Genomic DNA, 26,363 nt, shown 5'->3' with positions numbered 1-26,363 from the left:
AAACTTTCCTCTGCCTCCTTGCACTTTGTTGCCACATATTCCATCATCTCGTTTACTGATTTTCCTACCATTTCTCTGTCCCACTGAACCTCCTGCAGGAAGTTTCTCATACCTGTGTAGTCCCCCCTTTTATAGTTTGGCCTGTCCCCTTCAGTTCCTGTTACCTTCTCCACTTGTAACTCTACTATATAGTCAAAACTCAGAACCACATGATCGCTAGCTCCAAGGGGCCTCTTGTAAGTGATGTCCTCAATGTCTGAACTGCTCAGGGTGAACACAAGATCCAGTCTTGCTGGCTCATCCTCCCCTCTCTCTCTGGTTGTGTCCCTGACATGTTGATGCATGAGGTTTTCAAGTACCACATCCATCATCTTGGCTCTCCATGTTTCGGGACCCCCATGTGGCTCCAGGTTTTCCCAGTCGATCTCCCTGTGGTTGAAATCGCCCATTACCAGTAACTTTGCTCTGCTCGAGTGAGCTCTTCTGTGTGTGTGTGTGTGTGTGTGTGTGTGTGTGTGTGTGTGTGTGTGTGTGTGTGTGTTAGGTGTGATTGGAGACAAATGCTTTTTTATGACTTGATGTGCTGTTGGAGTGTAAACAAGGTAACATTTATGAAGGGATTCAGGAAAACCAGTTAGCCGGACTTGAGTCTTGTAGGTGGGAAATATAGTGTCTGTGCTCTGAAGCTGTAATATCAGCGCACCTCGGGTAAAACACTGATGGAGTGTGTGATGGTAAAAGTGGACTTTCTCGGGTCACCTTACCTCGGTGGGAGACAGCCGGTGTGCAAAAAAAAAAAAAAGACTATCCTTTCTTCAAAAAATGTTAAAACTATAATTCAGACACAGCATCGGCTTTTGTTTACCTTATTAAAGACATCTTTTTTTTTTAGGTTTTCTGAATTACAATGTCATATTGTTATACAGATTTTTTTTTTTTTAGCTGTTCTCAGGCGGATGCTAGGGATTATATCAAATTTTAATGATTCCAGTGTAGGTCCTATTTTCAAACACTGAATCAGATAGATAATAATTAGGAATTTCTGAACCATCTAGCAGCTAGAAGATATTTCTAATCCATGTAATACGAGGAATAAATTATTAATCGTTTTTTTTCTTCATCTTGATATCACTGCTGAATATTTTAGCAGAGATAACTCTGAGGATGTGACGTGTTATGAAGTAGAGGAAGAACACAGTCAGGTGGAGGAGGAAGATCACGTCCAGCATGAGGTACTCCACCCAGGAGAGCTGTGCCGCTGGTGACCTCAGCTGAGGCGCACCTTTGTGACGGATGACGTACTCCGTCCAGAACACTGCCAGTTCCGTGGGCGGTACAGGCTGGTCCCGCATCAGCTTTGACATTCTCAAAATGTTTCCTTTATACCTGATAAACAGATAAATTAAATTAATTTCTAGAATTTCTTATTCATACATGCAGAACCTAACGAGGCGTGAATAAATATCATTATGAATATTTTTATAGTAGTAAAATGCTTCTAATTAAGTCTGGTATTTTCAGCATAAACGATCAATCAATAACTAACTTTGGGTTGTTAATAATGTCATTAACAGCGTTGACAATCACGTCCTCTGTGAGTTCCTCCCACAGCAGAAAGTCTCCCACTCCAGAGTTCCTAATAAACATGCTGTTTCTGTTTTGGTCAGCAAATATCGGCAAACCGAGGAGTGGCGTGGCATGGTATATAGATTCCTGCGTGCCGAGGAGACCACAGTGTGTAATGAACACCTTCACGTTGTTGTGAGCTGTGGAACAATGGTACAGAAATAATGATCACCACCTTCATGTTGTTGTGAGCTGTGGAACAATGGTACAGAAATAATGATCACCACCTTCATGTTGTTGTGAGCTGTGGAACAATGGTACAGAAATAATGATCACATACGATTGCATGGATAAGGTATCGATGCAGGAAATGTCGCTAGTATATGGAATAACTGGTAGATTACTTAGAGCTGTTAAGAGTTTTGTTAAGGATAGTGAGTTAGTTTAATATTTTTATTATGTGCCCCATACCCATCCTGTGGGAAGTAGTCAAAAGATTACAGAGGTACATATTAAGGCACAGTTCCGGGCGGAAAGTACCGGCGATCCTAAATGAATGGTTAGGGAATGCAGGAAAGAGGTAGATTATTTTCTATTAAAAGAAAGCCTCTAACAGAGTTATGATATGTCATCATGGTTATTTAATGTATCTGTAGATGTAATAGTAGTGAATGCTATGGTGCTGGGGAAAAAATCAATGATTAACATATACAGAATGAAATACAAAGAGAGAGTTGTCAAAAGTGCTTTTTGTAGAGAAGTTGCGAGGATTGATAAACAAATTTGGGAAGGTATTTAATAGGACATTATAAGTGTAATAAGTGAATCTAAAAACTCTAGGTAATAACTGGAACTGCGATGCCGAATAAATAAGGATCTTTAAAGCTCTCGCATGGAAATCAGTTTTGAAAATTGGCTATACGAAACTGAGCAGAGATCACCTGCATATATCAACTGTTCTCAGAACCTTCACCTGGTAATTGATGACCAGGGATTGAAACTAGTAACAAGTGGATATTGATATTGATATTGATATGAGGAAACTGCAGCTAACAGACGGATGGCTGTGCTATCATGCTGTATAGTTTTTAAAGGTTCATTCAACACAGGCAATTTAAAAACACTATAAAGATACGAGTGTTAAATACTGATTTATTTTTCAGTTGTATTAGTTTTAGAATTCTTTGGAAGACTAAGAAAAATAGTTCAATTTGATAAAAATTCCAATAATTAGAAATTTTAAAATATATTTCTTGCGTTGACCAATTTGAGTACATACTAAAGTGAATGGTTACTATCCCGGCAGTAAGATACATAAGTCATTAAATACTGAAAACATTTAGATTAGGTCAACACATATATTTTGATCATTAAATGGGAAGCAAAATTTTGCTCATTATGACACACATTGTCAAACTGAACCTTCCTGTATTCAATTTTCCTCTTTACATGGGGGTCAACATCCCCACGGACCGGTCTGAGACCAGGCCTCGTGGTGGTCTGATCAAACAGGCTGTTACTGCTGGCACACGCATACTGACGTACGAAGTTTAGTTTACCTGGAGTTTACCTGGAGAGAGTTCCGGGGGTCAACGCCCCCGCGGCCCGGTCTGTGACCAGGCCTCCTGGTGGATCAGAGCCTGATCAACCAGGCTGTTGCTGCTGGCTGCACGCAAACCAACGTACGAGCCACAGCCCGGCTGGTCAGGAACCGACTTTAGGTGCTTGTCCAGTGCCAGCTTGAAGACTGCCAGGGGTATGTTGGTAATCCCCCTTATGTTTGCTGGGAGGCAGTTGAACAGTCTCGGGCCCCTGACACTTATTGTATGGTCTCTTAACGTGCTAGTGACACCCCTGCTTTTCATTGGGGGGATGGTGCAGTACTTAGCTTTGAATTGTAGATCAATAAGCCTAACCTCCATTGTGGGAAAATTGATGGAATCAGTGTTTACCGATGCTATTCGAGGCCACCTTGAAAAATAAATTGATTAAGGAATCTCAGCACAGTTTTACAAAGGGGTGTTCCTACTTTACGAATTTATTTACTTTTTTTTTCACTAATCATTTGAGGAGGTAGATCACGGTAATGAATATGGTATTGCTTACATGGACTTCAGTAAGGCTTTTGATAGCATTCCACATCAGGGAATATGTCTCATGTCCCGCCATTTTTGTACAAGCTAGCAGCCCATGTCCTTTCGCATGCTATTTCATTACTTTTTAACAAGTCACTAGAAACTAGCACTTTCCCGACACTACTCAAGACAGCAAGGGTTACACCAATACATAAAGGTGGTGACCCCACAGATGTAAACAACTATAGGCCAATATCAAATTTACCATTGCTATCCAAAATCTTCGAGAAACTTGTGCACAAGAGATTTTATTCGTTTATAACAGCACAAAACATACTCAGCCACTGCCAATTTGGCTTCAGAAAAAATAAAAGCACTAATGATGCAATTGTAAAAATGCTAGACCTGCTTCACACAGCATTGGAAAATGAGGAATATCCATTAGGACTTTTTATTGACCTAAGAAAAGCTTTTGACACAGTAGATCATGGTATCCTACTCCACAAACTTGACCATTATGATGTAAGAGGCCAACTTTACTAATAGGTATCAGTATGTCACCATTAAAGACACAACCTCACCAACATGGCCACGTGATACTGGAGTACCACTGGGAAGTGTCCTTGGCCTTCTGCTCTTCCTCTTATACATCAATGAACTTCCCAACGTATCGCAACACCTGAAACCCATTCTCTTTGTTGACGACACGACTTACGTCATCTCCTCCCCAAATCTTGCCACCCTCAACACCATTGTTAACGATGAGCTACTCAAAATATCTATTTGGATGACAGCCAATAAACTTGCACTTAACACTGACAAAACCTTCTTTATTATGTTTGGTAACAGATCAGGTGTTGCACAACTTAACATTGAGATCGACAACACTTTTTGCCAAACATAATGAGGGCAAATTCCTAGGCCTACACCTCGAAAGCAACCTGAATTTCAGCACCCATATCAAACACATAACAAAAAAGTATCCAATACGGTTGGGATCCTCTCCAAGTTACATTATTACGTGCCACAATCTGCCCTTGTCTCACTATACCATTCACTCATTTATCCATAGCTCACCTATGCTATGTGTGTTTGGGGATCAAGTGCAGCAACACACCTAAAGCCAATATTATATAACCCAACAAATAGCCGCAGTAAGAATAATCATGCAGTCCAATCCCACGCAACACACGCTCCCACTCTTCAGAGATCTAAACTTACCCACTGTTCAGAACATCTACACTTACTATTGTGCAACCTACATTCACAGAACCTTAAATTCCAACATTAACCCTGACCTAAAACATTTTGTTGATAGTTGTGACAGGACTCACAGGCATAACACCAGACACAAACATCTCTATGACATTCCCCGTGTCCGGCTAAACCTATACAAAAATTCAATGCACATAAAAGGGCCTAAAATCTGGAAGACCCTACCTGAAATCTCTAGAACTGCAGACACATTCATTACCTTCAAAACTACCGTTAGAAAACATCTTTTCTCCCTGACACACCCCTCTATCAGCTAACTACATGAAAGCTGCCTATTCTCTTGTAACATACACACACAAACAACAACCTAGACCTCTCCTCGATATCTGTGATTCCTCACAATTCGCACCTACACTCACCCAATTGACTATAAACATAGAAATACGTAATACAACTATTACCTAACGAATCTTAACTAGTCATAGGTTTGCCTATGATACTCCAATACAGGAGCTTCAATAGAAACTATGTATTGTACCAAAACAAAGCCATTCACACTGCTAAATTTACGAACCGTAATACAGTTACTTAGCCTTAATACCAACATGCTCCTTAATCTGTACCAATACAGAGTTTTGAATTAGTCTTAGTCTGCCAGAAATGCTTAGTCATGCTAGGTGTGACAGTGGCCCTCTCTGTAATTAGTTTTATATAATATGTAAACCCCAAATTGTAATCTTTATAGAGAATACACTTGATTTGATTTGATTTGAAAGTAGAGGCAGGAGATTTTTTTTTCCTAGATAGATGCGTGGCTGACAGATATACAAGAGTGAGTTTTCAGAAATGGGGAAATGCCAAAGTGGGTACATGTCACAAGTGGTGTTCCACAGGGGTCAGTGTTGGGCCCTTTGTTGTTCACAATTTACAGAAACGACATTGAGAATAAATAGCTACATAAGCAAGTTTGTGGACGACACCAAAATAGGCCGTCGAATTAATTCTGACGAGGACATTAGAGGGCTATAGACAGATCTGAATAGATTAATGCAATGGTCGGAAAAGTTGCAGATGCAGTTTATTTTTATTTTATTTTTATTATCACACCGGCCGATTCCCACCAAGGCAGGGTGGCCCGAAAAAGAAAAACTTTCACCATCATTCACTCCATCACTGTCTTGCCAGAAGGGTGCTTTACACTACAGTTTTTAAACTGCAACATTAACACCCCTCCTTCAGAGTGCAGGCACTGTACTTCCCATCTCCAGGACTCAAGTCCGGCCTGCCGGTTTCCCTGAATCCCTTCATAAATGTTACTTTGCTCACACTCCAACAGCACGTCAAGTATTAAAAACCATTTGTCTCCATTCACTCCTATCAAACACGCTCACGCATGCCTGCTGGAAGTCCAAGCCCCTCGCACACAAAACCTCCTTTACCCCCTCCCTCCAACCCTTCCTAGGCCGACCCCTACCCCGCCTTCCTTCCACTACAGACTGATACACTCTTGAAGTCATTCTGTTTCGCTCCATTCTCTCTACATGTCCGAACCACCTCAACAACCCTTCCTCAGCCCTCTGGACAACAGTTTTGGTAATCCCGCACCTCCTCCTAACTTCCAAACTACGAATTCTCTGCATTATATTCACACCACACATTGCCCTCAGACATGACATCTCCACTGCCTCCAGCCTTCTCCTCGCTGCAACATTCATCACCCACGCTTCACACCCATATAAGAGCGTTGGTAAAACTATACTCTCATACATTCCCCTCTTTGCCTCCAAGGACAAAGTTCTTTGTCTCCACAGACTCCTAAGTGCACCACTCACTCTTTTTCCCTCATCAATTCTATGATTCACCTCATCTTTCATAGACCCATCCGCTGACACGTCCACTCCCAAATATCTGAATACGTTCACCTCCTCCATACTCTCTCCCTCCAATCTGATATTCAATCTTTCATCACCTAATCTTTTTGTTATCCTCATAACCTTACTCTTTCCTGTATTCACCTTTAATTTTCTTTTTTTGCACACCCTACCAAATTCATCCACCAATCTCTGCAACTTCTCTTCAGAATCTCCCAAGAGCACAGTGTCATCAGCAAAGAGCAGCTGTGACAACTCCCACTTTGTGTGTGATTCTTTATATTTTAACTCCACGCCTCATGCCAAGACCCTCGCATTTACTTCTCTTACAACCCCATCTATAAATATATTAAACAACCACGGTGACATCACACATCCTTGTCTAAGGCCTACTTTTACTGGGAAAAAATTTCCCTCTTTCCTACATACTCTAACTTGACAAATTCAAAGTTTCTTCTGGCACTTATAAACTAAATAACGTTGATCTTAATCACAGTGATTTTGAGAAAGAGTTAGGAGTTCTGGTTAGTAGTAATATAAGACGAAGACAATATTGAATAAGTGTTCAAAATAAAGCATCGACTACCATATTTCCAAACCAATACTTTCTAAATATAAACTTATCTAATTGAACCCATTATTGAGGGTTCTTGGAGGGATATCCTCAGGGCTTCATATCAAGAAGTATAACTAACAGAAGTCCTGAGGACATTCTTCATCTCTACATATTGTTGGTTAGGCCTCATTTAGACTATGCTGCACAGTTCTGGTCACTATTACAGAGTGAATATAAATGCATTGGTAAACGTACAAAGAGGATGACAAAGTTGATCCCATATATCAGAAATCTCTCCTGCGAGGATATGCTGAGGCCCTGAATCTGCACTCTAGAAAAGCGTAGAATTAGGGGGGATATGATTGAGGTGTATAAATGGAAAAAAAGGAATACATAAAGGGGATGTAAATAACGTGCTAAAAATGTCTAACCAACACAGAACTCGCTGCACTGGATTTAAGTTAGAAAAATTTAGATTTTGAAAGGGTAATGGAGTTGTGGATGAGTGGAACAAACTTCTCCGTAACGTCATTGAAGTTAAAACTTTGTGCAGTTTTGAAAATAGGTTCAACAAATACATGAATAGGTGTGAGTTAGACCTGACGAGCTTGAGCCAGTAGGCTTGCTGCAGTGCTCCTTCCTTGAGAAATGGTATGGTAATACCGACAAGATGTGGAGAAAAGATACTTAAGTACAGTTCAGGACATTTATTAAAGGAAACGTTTCGCCACGAGTGGCTTCCTCAGTCCTTATACAGAGAAAACTAAGAAAACGAGTATATATAGTGGCAGTTACGTGGATACAGTACGTTGATGATATTTTGATCATTGTACCCAAAAATCTAGACGTACGTGGCATCCTCAACACTATCAACACTCTGGAACCTACCATCATATTTACACTGAAGGAGGAGGACAACCGATTACATTTTCTCGATGTTCTTCTACTCACTGGGGAAAACAGGATTTCTTGTAAAGTCTGCCTTAAACATTCCTACGAGAACGATCTACACTCCTTCTCTCACCATGACACCAGAACTAAAAGAGGGGTAGTTATAGGCTTCTTTCTGAGAGCTACAGAATTTCCAGTCCACAGTTCCTCAAGGAAGAATGCACATTCATTGCACATTCTTTTAGTTCACTACATTTCCCCGTTATTACAACCCAGGAGTCCAAATGGCCTGTTATCCTGGGTGTGAAGGGAGCAAAATAAACACAGCAGAAAACTTTTGACTTGTATTATCCTTCACCAATTTAGAACAGAAGTATGTACACTATATACACTATGTACAGCGATAGGTATTAGTTCACTCCACGGTAAGTAAGGCAGAATAGAAGCCACTAGAGAGCAGACCGTGCTTCAACCAGCTCTAGAATGATAATGACAAGGGCAGACAGGAGAGTGGTACCAACATAACCTCTGCGATTGCCAAAACCATCTTCTTATTGGCTGGAACCTGGTTACTGGTTGAACGACGGGGCCCCATCGTCAACTCTCATTCACCTGGTTCGCTGGTTGGGGGAGATAGCCTGTAAATGAGGGTGTGTACATGCGCCGAATAAAGGTTACGTACTCTTTGCATGCCACACTCGTAAACTTCATACATGATTGCAAGAAACGTTCGACACGAATCCTCAACAAGACCAACACCAATCATGTTGAAAAAAAGCCTCCAAGTTACAGCGTTTTACCGATCAGCGATGTTGCAACTAACGTTTCAAGATTTTTTGATAGAAAACTAGCAAAAACATCCACCAGTTTTTCAGCTACCATTACAAACCTTGCACAAAATCCCAAGAATGACTCTGGCATGAATGCAGGAGTATAAACAATACCATGTGGGACATGTGACAAAGCATATATGGGTGAAACAGCCAGATCTCTGGATGTTAGGATCAGGAAACAAAAAAACGCTTGCAGAGATGATGACCAAAAACGCTTGTGTTCAACATGGGGACGATGCTGGACACCTAATGAATTTCAGTGAGGCAAGACTAGTGACTAAGGAAGACAATTTATGACGACCAAAGTGCATAGAAGCTGCCCTAATTGCTCTAAGTATCACAATCCATCAAAAGTTCGGCAAATACATTATCTCCAAACTGCTAATCAATAGGATTTACCCATTCCGGAGACTACTGTAACATGATGTTAAGAGGTCCTTCTCTAACTCAACCCGTCTCAGTACTACTACTACTACTATTACTACTACTACTACTACTACTGCTACTACTACTACTACTACTACTGCTACTACTACTACTATTACTATTACTACTACTACTACTATTACTACTACTACTACTACTACTACTACTACTACTACTACTACCCATGCGACAAAACACTTGGCTTCTGCCACTTTATATACTCGTTTTCTTAGTTATCTCTGTATTAGGACTGAAGAAGTCACTCGTGGCGAGACGTTTCCTTTAATAAATGTCCAGAACTGTACACATGTGTCTTTTCCTACTCATTCCTTCTTGAGTGGGTGTGACCTGAACCTGTCTAGAATGGGCCAGTAGGCCTGTTGCAGTGCTGCTTCTTTCTTATTTTCTTAGAAACCTGAGTTCAATGCGAAAAGGCGTTCTCGAGTTACAGCACCGAAATTAACTTACGAAAAAATGTCTTGTTCTGTAGCCTAGCAATACATGAGTGGGAGGCCTTAATATATCCATGCATGATGCAGGAAAAGAGAGGAGTGGTTTGTCAACTGTTATTGTATTATTGTCTATAGTTAGACTTCAAAATATCTTTGGATAGAAGTAATAGTGAAGAAGATAGCTAGTTTGATGAAGAAGGATTGACATAATAGACAAGAGCGACACGCAATCAACAGAAGCGACAAACTCACGCTATTATCATATAAGTTCAAGTACTGCACACGATATATCAACAACGAACCAAGAATGTCTTGCTGAGGAACCCAGTTGGTAATCATTACGTTGTCAGGGACGTTCTTCAACTCTCCCTCGTATTTCCAGACGACTCGCTGAGGCAGCCTCCTGAAGGCCTGGAGGAAGACGTCACGGTACTGGACTGACATGTAAGAACCACGAGAAAAAGAACCCAAGTTGAAGTAGATAACACCACTAGATCCCGCTCCCGTGATCCAAGACTCCAATTCCTGTTAAGCAGTAATATATTAGAGAACAAAAAGGCACAATACCGTGACTGGAACAATACGCAAATAACCCGCACTTAGAAGAGTGAAGCTTATGACGACATTTCGGTCCAACTTGGACCATCAGTGTGACTTACAATTGGTCCAAGTCGGATCATAGTGTTACATTAGGGGTGTATATGCAGACATTTACCATAGACTTCACATTTACAAGACACTATGTTACACAAGTTGAAATTTCAATACAGTAAAGCTGTTCTCAGAATTGTGGCATTCATAATCTAAAGACCTTGAAATGTAAACAGATGAGGATGCCATCGTAAATTAGGAGATAATGATAGGATAAATGGTGTATATATTTATCATTGTTTATAGGCTTCCAGTACACTTTGTATTTTAGGAAGATGTCAACCCTGGAAGGATCTGCGCTGAGCAAGAGAATCCGAAAAAGTTATCTCCTCTCAGGCGAATCGGAAGGACAGTCATCTTCAGGAACAAGGTCACATGCAAGAATCAGGTTAGGCAATCACTCCCTGATTACCTCAAACTCCTCACCTTTCACTGTTCTCTATACAGAAGTGAAGAAGCTACAATTGCTAGGCTTTATCGTGTTGGGGTAGGAAGGGTACACAACTATCATGAGTCAGGTAGTCAGGACAACTCACCTGAGGCAGAGGGTTACCAGGGCGACAGTGGATGGCGCCCACCTCCACCTGTGAGGGCAGGAGAGGCAGTGGTATACCGATGCTAAAGTGTGTGTTCATCAGTGCTAGACTCATGTTCCTCTCTAACTCCAACAACGGCGGCAGCTCCGGGAACTGTGCTGAGATCTGTTAAATAATGCCACGACTGTGACAATTTCTCTTCAACTGTTACACCATATATAAGGATATAGCTAATATTTCTAAGAATTTGAAAAACTGTACAGTGATGTTTAAAGTATATGAGAAATCTTCATTAGATTATTGGTATGAAATTAGATGCAATAATTATTTTAAATAATCACACTGAAAAACTGATAAGTATTACTGTTAAAAAATATATTACATCAAGATTGACAGTTTTGTTACTGAAAACTGTCTCAGTATTAAAAATACCTCTTTTTGAAGCTGAGGAACAATGTTCCAATTCCTCCAGTAAACTGCAAATGCTATATGTAACAGTGTGCTCAAAAATCGATGCCAGATGGAGTAAGGTCGTGGGAAATCAAACGACTGGCTGGGTACATAGGCAGGATTCATGACATTACCCAGGACGGCACTCTGACGGAAGTCAATGCCTGGTGTGGAAACCATGATGAAGGGAGCCTGGTGCAGGAACGGGTACACTATCTAAGGAGAGAGGAATTCTCAGCGTCACTCTAGTTTGAAACTGTTGATGCAGTTATATATTTGTTGCATTTTGTTCGGCCTATATCACACGCCCATATAGGCATGTCTCCTGACCCTCAGATCCGATGTTAAGAGTATAACTAGCACGGGACTCCATCATTATGTCACTATCTTGGTTCAACCAACTAACTACAAAGTAGGTCCCCAAAGTTGTGAAGCAATGTGGTACACTTGTCAATCATCCCTGGTGGACTTACCTTCAAGTCTGGTCGTTACTTACAGAGTCTCTTGTTTGCATTTATCTTATTATATATAGCTGGATACACTGTGCAAGTGTATATAGTCTCCGTAGATTTTGCAAATACCTGACTATTTGGTGAAGGAAATAGAATTATTTACTCACTCTGTTGCCTTTTAGCTCACTCGATTCCCAGCGAGGGTAGAAACATTGGACGTGTTTCCTTACAATGGTTGTTTATGTTCACCCACCAGTAAAATGGGTACCTGGGTGTTAGTTGACTGGTGAAGGTCGCATCCTGGGACAAGACTGACTTAATTTGCATGAAATGCTCAGCATAACAAGCAGCTTACTATATAGTAGTATGTCATCGATGTCAGCTATGGTCTGTATACCATGTACATGTACTCATAGAAATAAAGATATTATTATTATTATTATTATTATTATTATTATTATTATACAGCCAGGTGTGCAGGCAAGTGGTCTACACTTATCTTCATTATACACTACCATCAGTGGGTCTGACCTGATATATTAGACTTTGGATAGAAATAATTCACTGCTGAGAAATTGAATAAATGACGTTGTAAACCTTTGATTTGGAACAATAGTTCATAGATCTAAATCATACAAAATATACAAAATTCTTGTATATACAATCCACGGAAGACAGAAGTATAGGATAATTCTGCTGGTTTAAGGATAAGAGGACTTTTAAGTTTATAAGAGTAGCATATTACATCTTCCTTTGTCCTGTGACAAAAACACATGAAGCAAGTTAAAGTTGTTCCGAAAATAAAAACAACTGAATGTAGCAGTGGTTCCTGTGAGAAAAACTAATGGATGAAATAAAAAAAAGTAGATATGGCTGACAGCTACTGAATTAAAGTATAAGAACTGACAGGGACCTGACAACACGAATTAGCTTCATATAAAATATTTCTTGAATTACTGTAGATGTGGAGCTTAATCCTGAATTAATAATCAAAACGACGGTGAACAAAGTTGATTGTGCTAAAATAACTTAACCTGAAAACCGCCATTTTTTTTTGCAGTCACTCTCAGCCTTCCAAAAATCTGATATTTTCAGAGCAGCTCAGAAGCGACTGAAATTCCTACGATAAAGTTAGCGGAAATTTTCTTTCACAGTTTGAAAAAGTTTGACAACAGTGGTTACTTACATTAGAATTTCCATCATTGATATGCGCGCTCGTGTGGGTTTTTGACCCACTTAATATTTGTACTTATAACTCATTACAATTGTGACCAGGTGTGGAAGTGTTAGTGGCTCATTACTTTGTAATTTGTTCATGATTGTGACCATGTATAGGAGTGTAGACTGTTCATTACCTTTGTAACTTACCATGATTGTAACCATGTACAGGAGTGTAGACGATTCATTACCTTTGTAACTTACCATGACTGTGACCAGATCTATATGGAGATCATTACCTTTGTAACTACTTCAGCTATCATAACTTTGGGGACTAGTTCCTGGACCCATTATGTACCTCTGTATTCTTTTGACTACCGCCCACGGGATGGGTATGGGGTGACTACTGCCCACAGGATGGGTATGGGTGACTACTGCCCACAGGATGGGTATGGGTGACTACAGCCCACAGTATGGGTATGGGTGACTACCGCCCTCAGGATGGGTATGGAGTGACTTACGCCCACAGGATGGGTACAGGTGACTACCGCCCACAGGATGGGTATGGGGTACATAATAAAGATATTAACTAACACTGATGTAAATCATGCAAAGTATAATCTTTCATTAATTAAAATATACAAGACGAGATGGAGTGTGATCACTATTACAACATGATATATGTATTTCATGCGAAACATAAATTAAAATCTTTTTAAATATATTTTAGAAGAACTTTTGAATGAACATGATTAACTTTGTTAAATGTAAAACTAATAATTATTGAACCATTCTTACCTCATTATATGCATGGTCTACTATAAAGAGATCAAACTCTTTCCTTCTCTCGTAAAGTTCCTTCACCAGAGGAACTTTGTAAAAGTCTCTGACAATTAAGGGAAGAACTTTCTCAAACACCGCATATCCTCCAGTCCAGTCGTCTTTATACTCAAACATATTTATATTTTGGAAATGTTGAAGACCATGGCTAATATCAGTGATGTTGGGATGATTGGTCGATTTTGGGCTGTTAGACAACATTGTTACCTAGAAAAAAGACATGGATTCAGGATTCTGGTAAACTTGAATGACCATGATCAAACCTCCGTTGATAATTACTTGAATTATTTAAAGCTAACTCAATTTCGACCACGTCGAAGGGTTCTGTTTTTACAAATTCTCCAAATGGGATCCATTTTTAGCTGTTGACTGTCTCAAAATCACCTGTTGCAAAATGTAATTTTTCTTGGAGAAACACTGACTGCATTATATATTTCATCATCACAAAATATCAGAGCAATGTTATACCTGGTGACCTCGGTCGGCCAAAGCCTCAGCAAGTGGGATGAAGACGTTTTTATGGCTGTGGGAGGAGACTGGGAGAAGCACCAGTATCTTGTAGTGTTTCTCAGGAGGGTCTAAGTCCCCCGTGACTACCGCCGCCAGGGTCACCACCATCACATATATCCCAGCTAGAAACATCTGTATATACACGTAAGTGCAAAAATCAGAGTATGTTATTCAAACATTTATTCGTCTGAATCTGGGCAAACAAATAATTTATTACTGAAAAGAAAGGATATATTGTTTTCAATTTCTGTGTTAGTTTGTGTCTCAGTAACCTTATATCTGGAATCATATGGAGACATAAATGACAAATACCAAGAGCAAGTGCAAAAACAGATGTCTTTCATAAGAAAACCGAATAATTTTGTTCTACATATCACATGATAAACTCATTATACTACTTCCTCCTCTCGTTCTACTGCTCATGACCCCTTCCATTCGTATGTTAAATGTCTTCCTTCACTTTGAACTTCTGTGTCGTTAATGGTTCACGTTAGGCCAAAGCATCGTCATAAGTTTCGTTCTCTTTTGTGCGGATTATTTTTGTAATGGGTGGGTACATGAGTAGGTGTTATTTGCACCTATCATGGACCAGTAGAAACCATACCCCCGGCCGGGATTGAACCCGCGGTCATAGAGTCTCAAAACTCCGGCCCGTCGCGTTAGCCACTAGACCAGCTAGCCACAATAAGATTCATCCAACTAGGTATATTTCTACACCATAGGAAGGTTAGCACAGGCACCACTGTGACCACAAATGCAAGTTTTTACAGACGAATCTCCAGCTAGCGTGGCCGTGACGAACTCTAGCTCAAGTCCCTTCACTGCCGTCAACATGACTCAAGAAATCGTAATGACACGATTGCAAACAAACCATACCCCCGGCCGGGATTGAACCTGCGACGGGCTGGAGTTTTGAGACTCTATGACCGCGGGTTCAATCCCGGCCGGGGGTATGGTTTGTTTGCAATCGTGTCATTACGATTTCTTAAGTCAGTTATTATATTGTGGTAGTATACTGTACGGTTGAGAGGTCGAGAGGGCTCCAGAGTGGAGTAGCCATCCTAGTTAAACTGCGGTATGCCTTATGGACCATACACATTGACGAAGATGCCTTTCCAGCAGTAGAACTGTCGCCCTCATATTGTCCCTTAATTATTAGTACTGTCTACTTTCCTTGTAGACATAAGTATATAGAGTCCATTCTCCTCCATGGGATACTGAGTAGGAATGTTCCCACACTCCTTGTAGGTGATTTTAACGCCCATCACGCTGCCCTCTTCAACTGTAGAGCTGGCCAGCCGATGAAGGACTTGCAGGGTCAACAACTTTAACATAATGACACCTCGCTTTTCAGGGCCCTTTTTTTCAGTCCTTTGTCGGCCGTCGTCCAGGGACCCCTGATATGGTCTTAACCAGCAGAGATTGTGACCTCTACAATTGCAGGGTCTCTCCTGGTGACAACGTTGGTTCCGACCACATCCTTGTTGTCATTACTCTAGTTTAAAGAAGACGACTTTAGACGGAGAAAATGCATAGAAGCTGCCCTAATTGCTGTCAGTAACACTATAAAGCAAAAGTCCGGTAGTTACAGTATCTCAAAATTGCTAATCAACAGGATATTACCCATTCTGGAAACTGCTGTTACTTGATGTCAACAGGTCCCTCTGTAGCCATCCGTCTCACCTCATTAGTTCCATTACTACTACTACTACTACCACCTCTACCCACACGACACTTCACCTGACTCCTGCCACTATATATATACTCGTATTGATAAATTAGACACATGTGCAACTCTTGGGTATCTTTATTGAAGAAACGTTTTGCCACACAGTGGCTTCATCAGTCCATACAAAGGAGAATCGTGAAGAACAGTAGGAGAATGAGGTTAATCAGTCCCTCAACCTTGAGTCGATGTGGTCAGTCCATCAATCTTGAATAGAATACAGCATATGAGCGAAGAAGTGGTTTATATACCGTAGGCAGGAGAGGTGCAGCAGTCGTAGGTGGTGTCACATTTGTCCAATATGCCATATTCTATTCAAGATTGATGAACTGACCACATCGATTCAAGATTGAGGGACTGATTACCTCATTCTCCTCCTGTTCTTCAAGTTTATCCTTTGTATGGACTGATGAAGCCACTGTGTGGCGAAACGTTTCCTCAATTAAGATTCCCAAGAGTTGTACATGTGACTAATTTATCAAGAGTCATCCATAAGGACGATTTCCAAAGCCCGAAGATCCTGAGCAACCTACCAGAAGATCCCGATGACTGGTTAACACCTGAACCAATTTATGTTCATTAAGGGTAACTCAGCTCTCACTTTTGGTGATAAGTCTTAGACATTATCACTTGTTACATGTAATCATGTAATATTGCTAATTCAGTCACACATTCATCGCTCGACCTCTGTAGTGAGCGCATGTGCGTTACACTGCCCACTGCTGGCCGTTGAAGCAAGCTGAGATTTTCTCAATATGGCGGTGCAGCCACGGAGGCGGATCAACACTGTTTTGAGCTGGTGCGTGGGGCTGTGACAGCCCAAAAAGCTTGTTATCCTGCCAGCCATCATGAGGGAGACTTATGGTGTCGTTGATGAACAACTTTATGGATTGGCGCTTAATGGGGCCTATAGGGTCTTTGTTAAGCTCCGAACAACAAGTGTCTACGAGCAGTTGGTCAACAAATATCAGGATAGTTGTGCGGTTGTCAACCCAGCGGTCACAGTGAGGCTCATCGACGTATCACATTACTTCACTTGGGTTAAGGTACAAAACATGCCTTTTGAAGCCAATGAGACGGATTTACGGCAGGTATTCAGCAGGTATGGAACTGTACATGTGGCGACTGTCGGTAAGTGGACGGAGGGTGCATATGCTGGCCTCCTGGAAGGTACCTTCTCACTGAAGATGTCTTTGAAACATCCCATACCATCGTATATGGTGATGGACGATTTTCATACGCAAGTGATAGTGTCCTATGCTGGGCAACGCCACACTTGTCTTTGTGGAGAGTACGATCACTTTGCAGCACAATGTGGTCGCCAACAGTGGAAGAAGGACGTAAGGCGGCCACCAAGGGAAGAGCCCATCCAGGAGGTGACTGTGGTGCCTGAGTCGGGTGCACGTCCAAAGACGTCATTGTGGAGTGAAGAGGTGGAGCAAGAGGAGCTTATTGAGGGGTCTTGTGTGACTCTACCTGGAGATCCTTCCTGCGTTGGCCCGATTTCGCTGGGTGAGGAGGGTAGGATGGTCATGGAAGAGAGAGTGGACGACACATTAGCGACTGTGCAGAAGGGATTGTTGGACACACCTGGAGAGGTGGAAGAGGAGGGGCTTGAATTATCCCTTGAGAATGTGTCTTGTGTAAGGTCCCAGGATGTAGAGGAACTGGTTGAGAAACAGGCTGCTGGGATGGATGTCATCACTGTAGAGGCGGCGGTCCATAACAAAAGCCTTCTTGAGGTGGCTATGGAGGCAGTGGGAGGATCATGCAAACGGGCGGCAGCATTGTCAGACTCTGATGATGTCCTCACCCCGGCGCAGAGGCCAGGCAAGAAGGTGTGGGCAGAGGTGGCACAGGGCGGCCCTAAGCAGCCAAGGAGTCCGGTGGCAGATATTGGAAGACCTCCAGTGTCTGGTAGTGTACATGGTGGTAGATGCCGGCAGGCGTCTAAAGGCGGATCAGTGCTGACAGGGCACAAGGTATAGCTGGCTTGAAGTGTGTCTAAGTAAATGTAAATGGGTTGCGAGACAGAGTGAAGTGTATGTGGTTCGTGGGTTTTCTTCGTAGGTATGGAGTGGATGTAGCTTTTGTGCAAGAGCACAATTATAAAGCTGGGTGTGAGTTAGTAATGCATGGATTTCAGGTGTTTGTTGCGCATTCAACTCGATTGAAAGGGAGGGTCGCCATCCTTCTGCGAGAGACCACCCCGTTTGTTGTGTATCGTAGTGAGGTAGGGGAGGAGGGGTGGGTCGTGCGAGTGGATGGGCTGTGGATGGGGGTGAGGGTGGCGCTAGTGTGTGTACATGGGCCCGCAGAGGGGGATGGATGTGTCAAGACTGCCTTTGTGAGGGATGTGTTAGTGTACCACCTCTGGTCGCTCCCCCCAATGGCGGTTGTGGGGGGTGACTGGAACTGTGTGGTGAGAAGGAAAGATGTGGAGCCTCGAGGGGCTGGGTTTCACTCTGTAGTGTTAGGGAACCTTTTGCGAGGGGCGGGGTTGCAAGATGCGGGTACGGGAGAGGCATGGGAGGTGGAGCACACGTTTAGGCAAGGAGGGTATGCTGCTCGTCTGGACCGTTTGTATGTAACGCAGACTGCAATGGTGGAAAGGGTGCGTGAGGTGGAAGTAGCATATTCAGATCATCAGGCGGTTTTCGTTGAAGTGGGGTGGGACGGGTTGCCTAGGAGGCATAGGAGTTTTTGGAAATTGAATGTTCGGCTCCTTGCAGATGGAGGGGGAGGGAGGGGTTTGCGCAATTGTGGAGGGACTTGTGGTCAGGGATGGGGGATGTTGGGGATATGTTGGCATGGTGGGATGGAGGGGCAAAGGAGAGGATCAGGGAGCATTATGTTAGACAGGGCAAGGGGGAGGCTCAGATGACTTTTGGGCCTATAAGATATTTAGAGGGGCAGTTGCGGGATTGTTATGGGAGAGGGGTGGGGGGCGGGGGCTATCCTGTGGAGGAAACAGAGGGGCTGAAGCAACACATCAGGGAATTGCAGAATGAGAAGTTTAATGCAGTGCGGGTTAAGGGTGGGTTAGAGGAAGTTTTGTGGGGTGACAGGCCATCGGCGTGTGTTCTGCGGGGACAGCGGAAGCATCAGGCGGCCACAGAGATGGAATGTTTGTTAGTGCAAGAGGAGGTCGGAGGGTTTCATGTGGGGCAGGTGTTTCGTACGATGGAAGGGATGGGTTGTTATACGGATGCATGATTTGGGACTTCTTTGAGGAGTGTAGGTGTGCAGGGGGAAGCGTTAGGGCAGTTGGGAAGGCATGTGGTCAATGTCCTGAGCAGGAGGGACTGTATGGCGCTGGGTGGGAACATTGGAAAAGGGGACGTGTGGAGGGCATTATCGAGTATGAGTAGGGGTAAATCCCCGGGAATTGACGGTCTGCCATGTGAGTTTTACTTACAAAATTGGGACATACTTAAAGAGTTCTTGGTGAGGTTGTTGAATGAGATGAAAAAAAGGGGTGAGCTGTGGGTTTTGCAGGCGACGGCGGTGGTAGTCTTGGTCCCGAAGGTGGCCAGTCCACACACGGTGAAGGACTATAGGGTTATTTCTTTACTGTGTGCAGATTATAAGTTATTCACTAAAATACTGGGGAACAGGTTGAAGTGTGTGATCAACAGGGTGGTGGCAGCGGGCCAGTATGGGGTGCCAGGAAGGACCATGTATGAGGGGCACGGGGTGATTCGGGGGTTTGTGGAGAGTGTGCAAGGGATGGAGGGTGGGGGGGTTTTGGCTTTAGATTGGCATGCAGCATATGATAGTGTCGAGAGAGAAACATTGTGGTGGATAATGAGGAGGCAAGGGTTTGGGGATGAGATTGTGAGGTGGATGCAAATGTTGTATTATGGGGCGGGTGTTCAGGTGCAGGCGAATGGGAGGGTGGGGGAGCGGATCCCTATGGGTAGAGGTCTGCGGCAGGGATGTCCTTTATCCCAATTACTTTTAGCGTGTTTGTAGGATCCGTTTTATAGAGCGGTGGAAGTATGTGTGAGGGGAGGGGGTGACAGGGGTGGGTAGGAAGAGGCGTGCCGAGAATTGTCAGTTATGTAGATGACACGACGATTCTTGTCTGGGAGGGGGAAGGTTTAGGAGGGTTGGAGAGGATTGTGGACCCTGTTTGGAGAAGCGACTGGTATGAGGGTGAATGTAGAGAAGTCTAAGTTTATGGGGTTGAGGGATTGGGAGGGGAAGGTGGGAGGGGTAGGTAGTGTGAGGTGGGGTGTTGTGGATAAGGTCAAGATTTGTGGGATTGAGTATATGCAGGATGCACAGCAGGCTAGGATGGTTAATTCAGGGAGTGTCGTGGAGCGGGTGACTAGACGATTGGAAGGGTTGCGGCCGGGTCATTTAACGCTTCATCAGTGGGTCATTGTAGTAAATGTCTTACTACATAGTAAAATTTGGCATGTGGTCACTATGTACCCATTGTTGCGGTAAGATATTGGGGCATTATTGAGGAGAGTCTTTAGGTTTATTTTGGGGTCAGGATGTGATTGGTTGTGGAGGGGGGTTGTGACTCTCCCAGTGCGCAGAGGTGGGCTGGGGTTAATTAATTTAAAGAGTAGGATCATGGATGTATATGTAAAGAGGGGGTTCCTCCGAGAGGGGGGTGTACAGGTGGTGGGCTGCACCTTTTGTATGAGGATGTTAGAAGATGGTGGGGAGGGAAGGATTTGCGTGTGTGTGAGGACATGATGCGGGTGCTTATGTATGTTAGGGATGCGAAACACATGAGGTTGACGGTTTTAGAGAAAGTGGATGGGGGAAAGGGAGGTGGCGACAGTGGAAGGAGCATATCCAATGTATGCATGGTGGGATATTTGGGGTAGGTTATGTACGCTACGCATCCAGCTATGGGAGCGGGAGGTGATGTTCCGGCTCCTGCATGGTATCCTGCCATCAGGTATGGTTCTTAGAGACTGAAGGATTTGAGAGGAGGGCATCTGTGGGGTTTGTGGGGGTGAGGATACAGCCTTTCATGCAATCTGTTTCTGTGAACGACTGGGGGACTTACGGGAGTGGATGGGGAGGGTAGTACGATGGGTGGGAAGGGTTGGATTTCGGTTTTGCGGGCTTTAAGTTTGGATGTGGGAGGGGTGGGTATCCCTGTGCAGCGGGCACTTGGTTACCTTATTGTGGATTTTGTGTTTGTGTCGTGGGCTACGAGAAGTCAGGTGGAGGGGGGTGCGTAAAAGAGTATTGGCGGCAACTTTTTATCTACGTTTTGTCGAAATCGGGCTCTTTACGGGATATGGTGGGAGCGGGATTTCCCTGTAAGCTATCGTGGTTTAACGGTGTGGGTCCTCTTGGGGATGTTCATTATGAAGGGGAGGGGGTAAGGGGAAGCGGCGGGCTGGGGTCCCCTGGGGGGGGGCTAGTGTGTGAGAGTATTTATGGAACACCTATTATATGTCAACAAAGAGGATTGGTGTTTTATGGTGTGTAGGTTGAGAGAGTATTGGGTATGAGGTTTTCTATGTGTGTTGTAGCGTAAGTATATATTGTGCTTCTTTAATTAAGGAGAAGTGTTAGGTGAGATTGTTCTTCATTGTATACACGTGAATTCAACTCGCGTAACCTGTGTGTGCTTTTTATGACAGAATGGGGAAATTGCATTTATATGTTAACAAGAGAAACGATGTTTTATGGTGTGTAGGTTGTGAGAGTATGGGTATGAGGTCTGAGGTTTTCTATGTGTGTTGTAGCGTAAGCATATATTGTGCGACGTCTTCATAACATAGAGGTATAATGCAGGGCATTATGTTTTTAGACAAGCGTACGCATTTTTATGGTCTATGTTTATGGTGCTGGTTCTACCCGATAGGGTTAATGCAGTTGTTCAAATGCAATATGTTTATCACAAATGTACATTTTTCCATGTGTATATACCATATAGTGGAATTGTGCTGAATGAGCATTGCATGCCAGTATGGAGTAAGGTTTATGTTGTATGCATTGGCCTTGGTTACAAGGTTTCATAATTTTGTTTTTTACATTGGGGGGGAGTTAGTGGAGGTAGGAGGCATGATGCCAATACTATTGTATGCTGCAACCATTGTACTAGTTGCTCATGTATTTGTTGGTGGGTTGCTTGTTAGGTAACCTTTGTGTTATGCATGGTGTCTTGTCTTCATGACCTGGTGTAGTGGCCGGTTGAGTTAATGTTTATACCACACACATTGTATCTTTTCTTGTGTACCTAACCATGTATGAATAGGTATGAGCGGGTTCTAATAACATTATTAATATGCTATGTATTGTGTGTGTTTAGGTAGGAGTGTGTATTTATATTGTATTGTTTATGGTATAGGTTATTTTCCCTTTTATAGTTCATGTTCAGTTGTTTATATGCGTTATGTTTATTGTGAGTGTAATGTTTATCTTTTGTGTTATGGTTTATATGTATTTCGGCCTTGGTCAGAGTGTATCATATTCTTGTTATGTCGTGTTTTAAATAAAATATATATATAAAAAAAATTCGGTCACTGTTGGACACCACCTCCGAAGAAGCTGAGCTGCCCAGATATTGCCTTCCGTCGCTCTGCCTTTATCATATGCAGTTTACGTCTTGACAAAAAAAATGAAAAAAATAAATTGTAACTAGTATATCACTTACCAATTCAGTGATGCAGTTTTACATCGTTATAACTCTGTGAAACTGACGGGTAAGTGTTATACCCCATTCACCTAAATTGCTCTCGTTATTGACACTATACACATTGTCAAGGAACTATTATAGTTCCTTGACAATGTGAGTAGTCGCAAAAGCGCTTGGAATTTCACTACTCTTTCACAGTGGTTGTTTTGCATATTTTAAAATCACCTGTTTACTGTGATTTTATTGCACATACATGTATATTCAAATTCAAAGTTTATTCTCTATAAGGATTACAATGCTGAGTTTACAGAAATTTGGTTATTGTGTGGTTTACATGTAGTAAAATAGTGATTACAGAGTGTACCACTAGAACGCTTAGCATGGCTAGGCATTTCGGGCAGACTTAGTTTTATTCTTAATTGTAAAATATTACAAATTATGAGGTAAGTTGGTATTATGGCTAAGTGACTAAATACTAGTTTGTGAGTTTAGTAATGTGAATGCTTTTGTTTTGGCACAGTACATAGTTTCAGTATTGGAGTATCACAGGATTCATTATTTTAAGATTGAGATTAATATTTCTGTTTATGGTCAAATGAGTGAGTGAGTGTAAGTGTGAACCACCAGGTGGCATTCGTGTAGTTAGTTGACGGGGTGTATCAGGGAGATAAGATGTTTTCTAATGGTAGTTTTGAAGGTGATGAATGTGTCTGCAGTTCTAGAGTTCTCAGGTAGGGTATTCCAGATTTTAGAGCCTTTGACATACATTGAATTTTTATAAAGGTTTAGTCGGACACGGGGAATGTCGTAGAGATGTTTGTGTCTGGTGTTATGCCTGTGGGTTCTGTCACAACTATCAAGAAAGCGTTTTAGGTCAAGGTTGATATTAGAGTTTAAGGCCCTGTAGATTGCACAGTAGTAAGTGTGGATGTACTGAACAGGGAGTAAGTTTAGGTCTATGAAGAGTGGGGGGGTGTGTTGCCAGGGATGGGATTTAGTGATTATTCTTACTGCAGCTTTTTGTTGGGTTATTATTGGCTTTAGGTGTGTTGCTGCAGTTGATCCCCAAGCACAAATAGCATAGGTGAGGTATGGATAAATAAGTGAGTGGTATAGTGTGAGAAGGGCATTTTGCGGCACGTAGTATCGTATCTTGGAGAGGATCCCAACCGTTTTGGATACTTTTTTTGGTTATATGCTGGATATGGGTGCTGAAGTTCAGGTTGTTGTCAAGGTATAAGCCTAGGAATTTGCCCCCATTATTTCTGGTAATTAGAGTGTTGTCAATCTTAATGTTAATTTGTGCATCTCCTGCTCTGCTACCAAACATAATATAGTAGGTTTTGTCAGTGTTAAGCGTATGTTTATTGGCAATATGTATTATTCTGCATTTAAGTGGTTGGACACTTACCTTTCTTACCCCACCTCCCCTCCACCATTACACCTTTTTCCTATATACCTATCCTTACCCAACCGTCTTCCTTCCCTATCTTACCACAGCTCTGGTCAAACAAGTTGTGCCTCACTCTAAGTAATGTTCAGGTACTGTGATACAATAGAGATTTAGCACTCAGGCTGTGTAGTGTTGTGGTCTAACACAAGTTATATTTACTACCTTACACTTGGAACAAGATATATTAATGTATTATACTGTAGGTGCAAAATACAATATAGATTACTTACTTTCTCAAACTGAGAAAAGGTGCACTTATGTCGTATTAGAGTCGCACATACGACGTACTGTGTAGCACCCAGTACACTGACTCATGGTTGAGCTGCTACATCAAAGTGTATGGGTTCTAGTCAGGATGATTACTTTATATTTTGCAAGCTTTCCTCTCAGACAATAATTGTTTAAGAACTGATTTATTCCCCCTTGACAACAGTAATTTATGACAGCTTTCAGCATTTTGCGCAGTGCAGGTCAGTAAGAGAAGGGGATAATTTCTAATGATTAATGGGAATTGTTATACCTTTGAAGTGCGCCCCTTGCACTCAGCATGTCACCATGACTAAACCTGACACAACCCACCCTCAGCTAACTACATGAAAACCACCTCTTCTCTCGTATCATGCACAAATATAAAAGAATCTAGACCTCTCCTCGAATCATTGAGTCCCCACAGTTCGCACTTATACTCACCTATACTATAAACATTGAAATACGTAATGCAGCTATTACCTAATGAATATTAACTGTGATTCTCCAATATAGAAATTATGTATTTTTTTTTATATTTTTATTAGAATCCTTACAAAAGTACAAAGGATGCATAATCAAGTACAGGAATACAAAACATTCTTTTGTGCTACTAGTACCAGGTTATTCCTGGCGGGAACAAGTATTATAACATCTTGTTATAGCAAACAATACACGCTGAGGCAAACCTCACTAATGTATAACAGTCATTAATAGTTGCCGCCAAGCCATTGTTCCCAACGACAACACACCAAAATGAAACTTTACATAGTTTAACAATATAAAATGAATACCTGGCATGTCCTATCACAACAAAAACAACATACAAATGTACAACATCACAAGATTACTAAAGTTGAAATTTTCATACACGACTAAAACCATAACCACCTTTAACATACAATATATGTACTACACATATCATGTCAGTAAAGTAAAAAGACCTTAACCAAAGCTACCATAACAACTACAAAACAAGACAAAACTCTAACATACCCGCTATGACAAGGTACAGAGTATTGGTTAAGTTGTGTTACATTATATCCTAACCAATGGGAATTCGAAGGAACGTATGATTCCTTATGCACAATAACAATAGAGAAACTGTATTTTACTATTATTAATATGTTAACCCTCTAATACAATAATTCTGCTACAGAAAACAGAACAACATACATGTAACATACAATAATAAAATAACCCAAAACAAGTTTTTATAACAAACCTTGGTTCATTAAAGGGTTTAAACCCAAACCCTATACATAATTAAACCTTCCACATATGTACATAAACCGAAAATCTTGTCCACAAGACTTTGTTGGTATAACCCCATAAAAACATGGTATAGACCCAAAACCTATACATACACTTAAATTTTTTCACGTAGAACCTTCATTAGACAATAAAAGTTAAACATAAGACAAGAGAAGTAATAAGGATAAGGCTGCTGTAATTTTCCAGTCCCAAAAGAACTGACACGTATCTCAGAAAATTTTTTGTTGAAACCAACTTGCCAATCTAATTACTTAAAAACGAGATCCTAAGGGCCCGGTATCCTGGCTATCAAGGAAATTTTAAACACAGTGAACATAACCATCATTATTATTATAATCAAAAAGAAGCGCTAAGCCACAAGGGCTATACAGCGCTGCAGGGTAGGGAAGGAAGCGAGGGTATTGGATGGCAGAAGGGAGGAGGGATGATCAGCAGGTTACAGAAAACAGCGGGGCAGGGGATAGTACAGGGGTAGAGGGTAGCAAGAGATTGAAGTAGAAAGGGCTGAAGGTATCAGAATTTGTGAAGTAAGTCAGTTGTTGTCAAAAAGTCAATGAGAGAGTCC

The 26,363-nt window shown here is 41.9% G+C and overlaps 1 protein-coding gene across 1 annotated transcript; it reads right to left on the bottom strand.

Moving 5' to 3' along the window:
• Positions 1 to 24,830, bottom strand: LOC138855228 (UDP-glycosyltransferase UGT5-like). The gene is made up of 8 exons (XM_070103513.1): positions 24,566 to 24,830; positions 14,441 to 14,614; positions 13,931 to 14,179; positions 11,505 to 11,738; positions 11,073 to 11,237; positions 10,188 to 10,410; positions 1,547 to 1,766; positions 1 to 1,386 (listed from the first exon to the last, which is right to left on the bottom strand). The coding sequence occupies exons 1-8, from the start codon at positions 24,590 to 24,592 to the stop codon at positions 1,101 to 1,103; spliced, it is 1,578 nt and encodes a 525-aa protein (XP_069959614.1). The 5' UTR covers positions 24,593 to 24,830; the 3' UTR covers positions 1 to 1,100.
• Positions 24,831 to 26,363: the final 1,533 nt, after the last annotated feature.

This window comes from Cherax quadricarinatus, chromosome 85 (assembly GCF_038502225.1).
Source record: "Cherax quadricarinatus isolate ZL_2023a chromosome 85, ASM3850222v1, whole genome shotgun sequence".
Lineage (NCBI taxonomy): Eukaryota > Metazoa > Arthropoda > Malacostraca > Decapoda > Parastacidae > Cherax > Cherax quadricarinatus.
This window is presented reverse-complemented; position numbering and strand designations above follow the sequence as displayed.

Bases quoted from the DNA above. Each gene is read 5' to 3' on its own strand.
- LOC138855228 (XM_070103513.1), bottom strand. From the start codon at position 24,592: ATGAGTCAGTGTACTGGGTGCTACACA. The intron at 10,411-11,072 runs GTGAGTTGTCCT...ACTGCTTAACAG, and splicing joins CTGGTAACCCTCTGCCTCAG to GAATTGGAGTCTTGGATCAC. The intron at 1,767-10,187 runs GTTCGTTGTTGA...ATTGTTCCACAG, and splicing joins TCCTCAGCAAGACATTCTTG to CTCACAACAACGTGAAGGTG.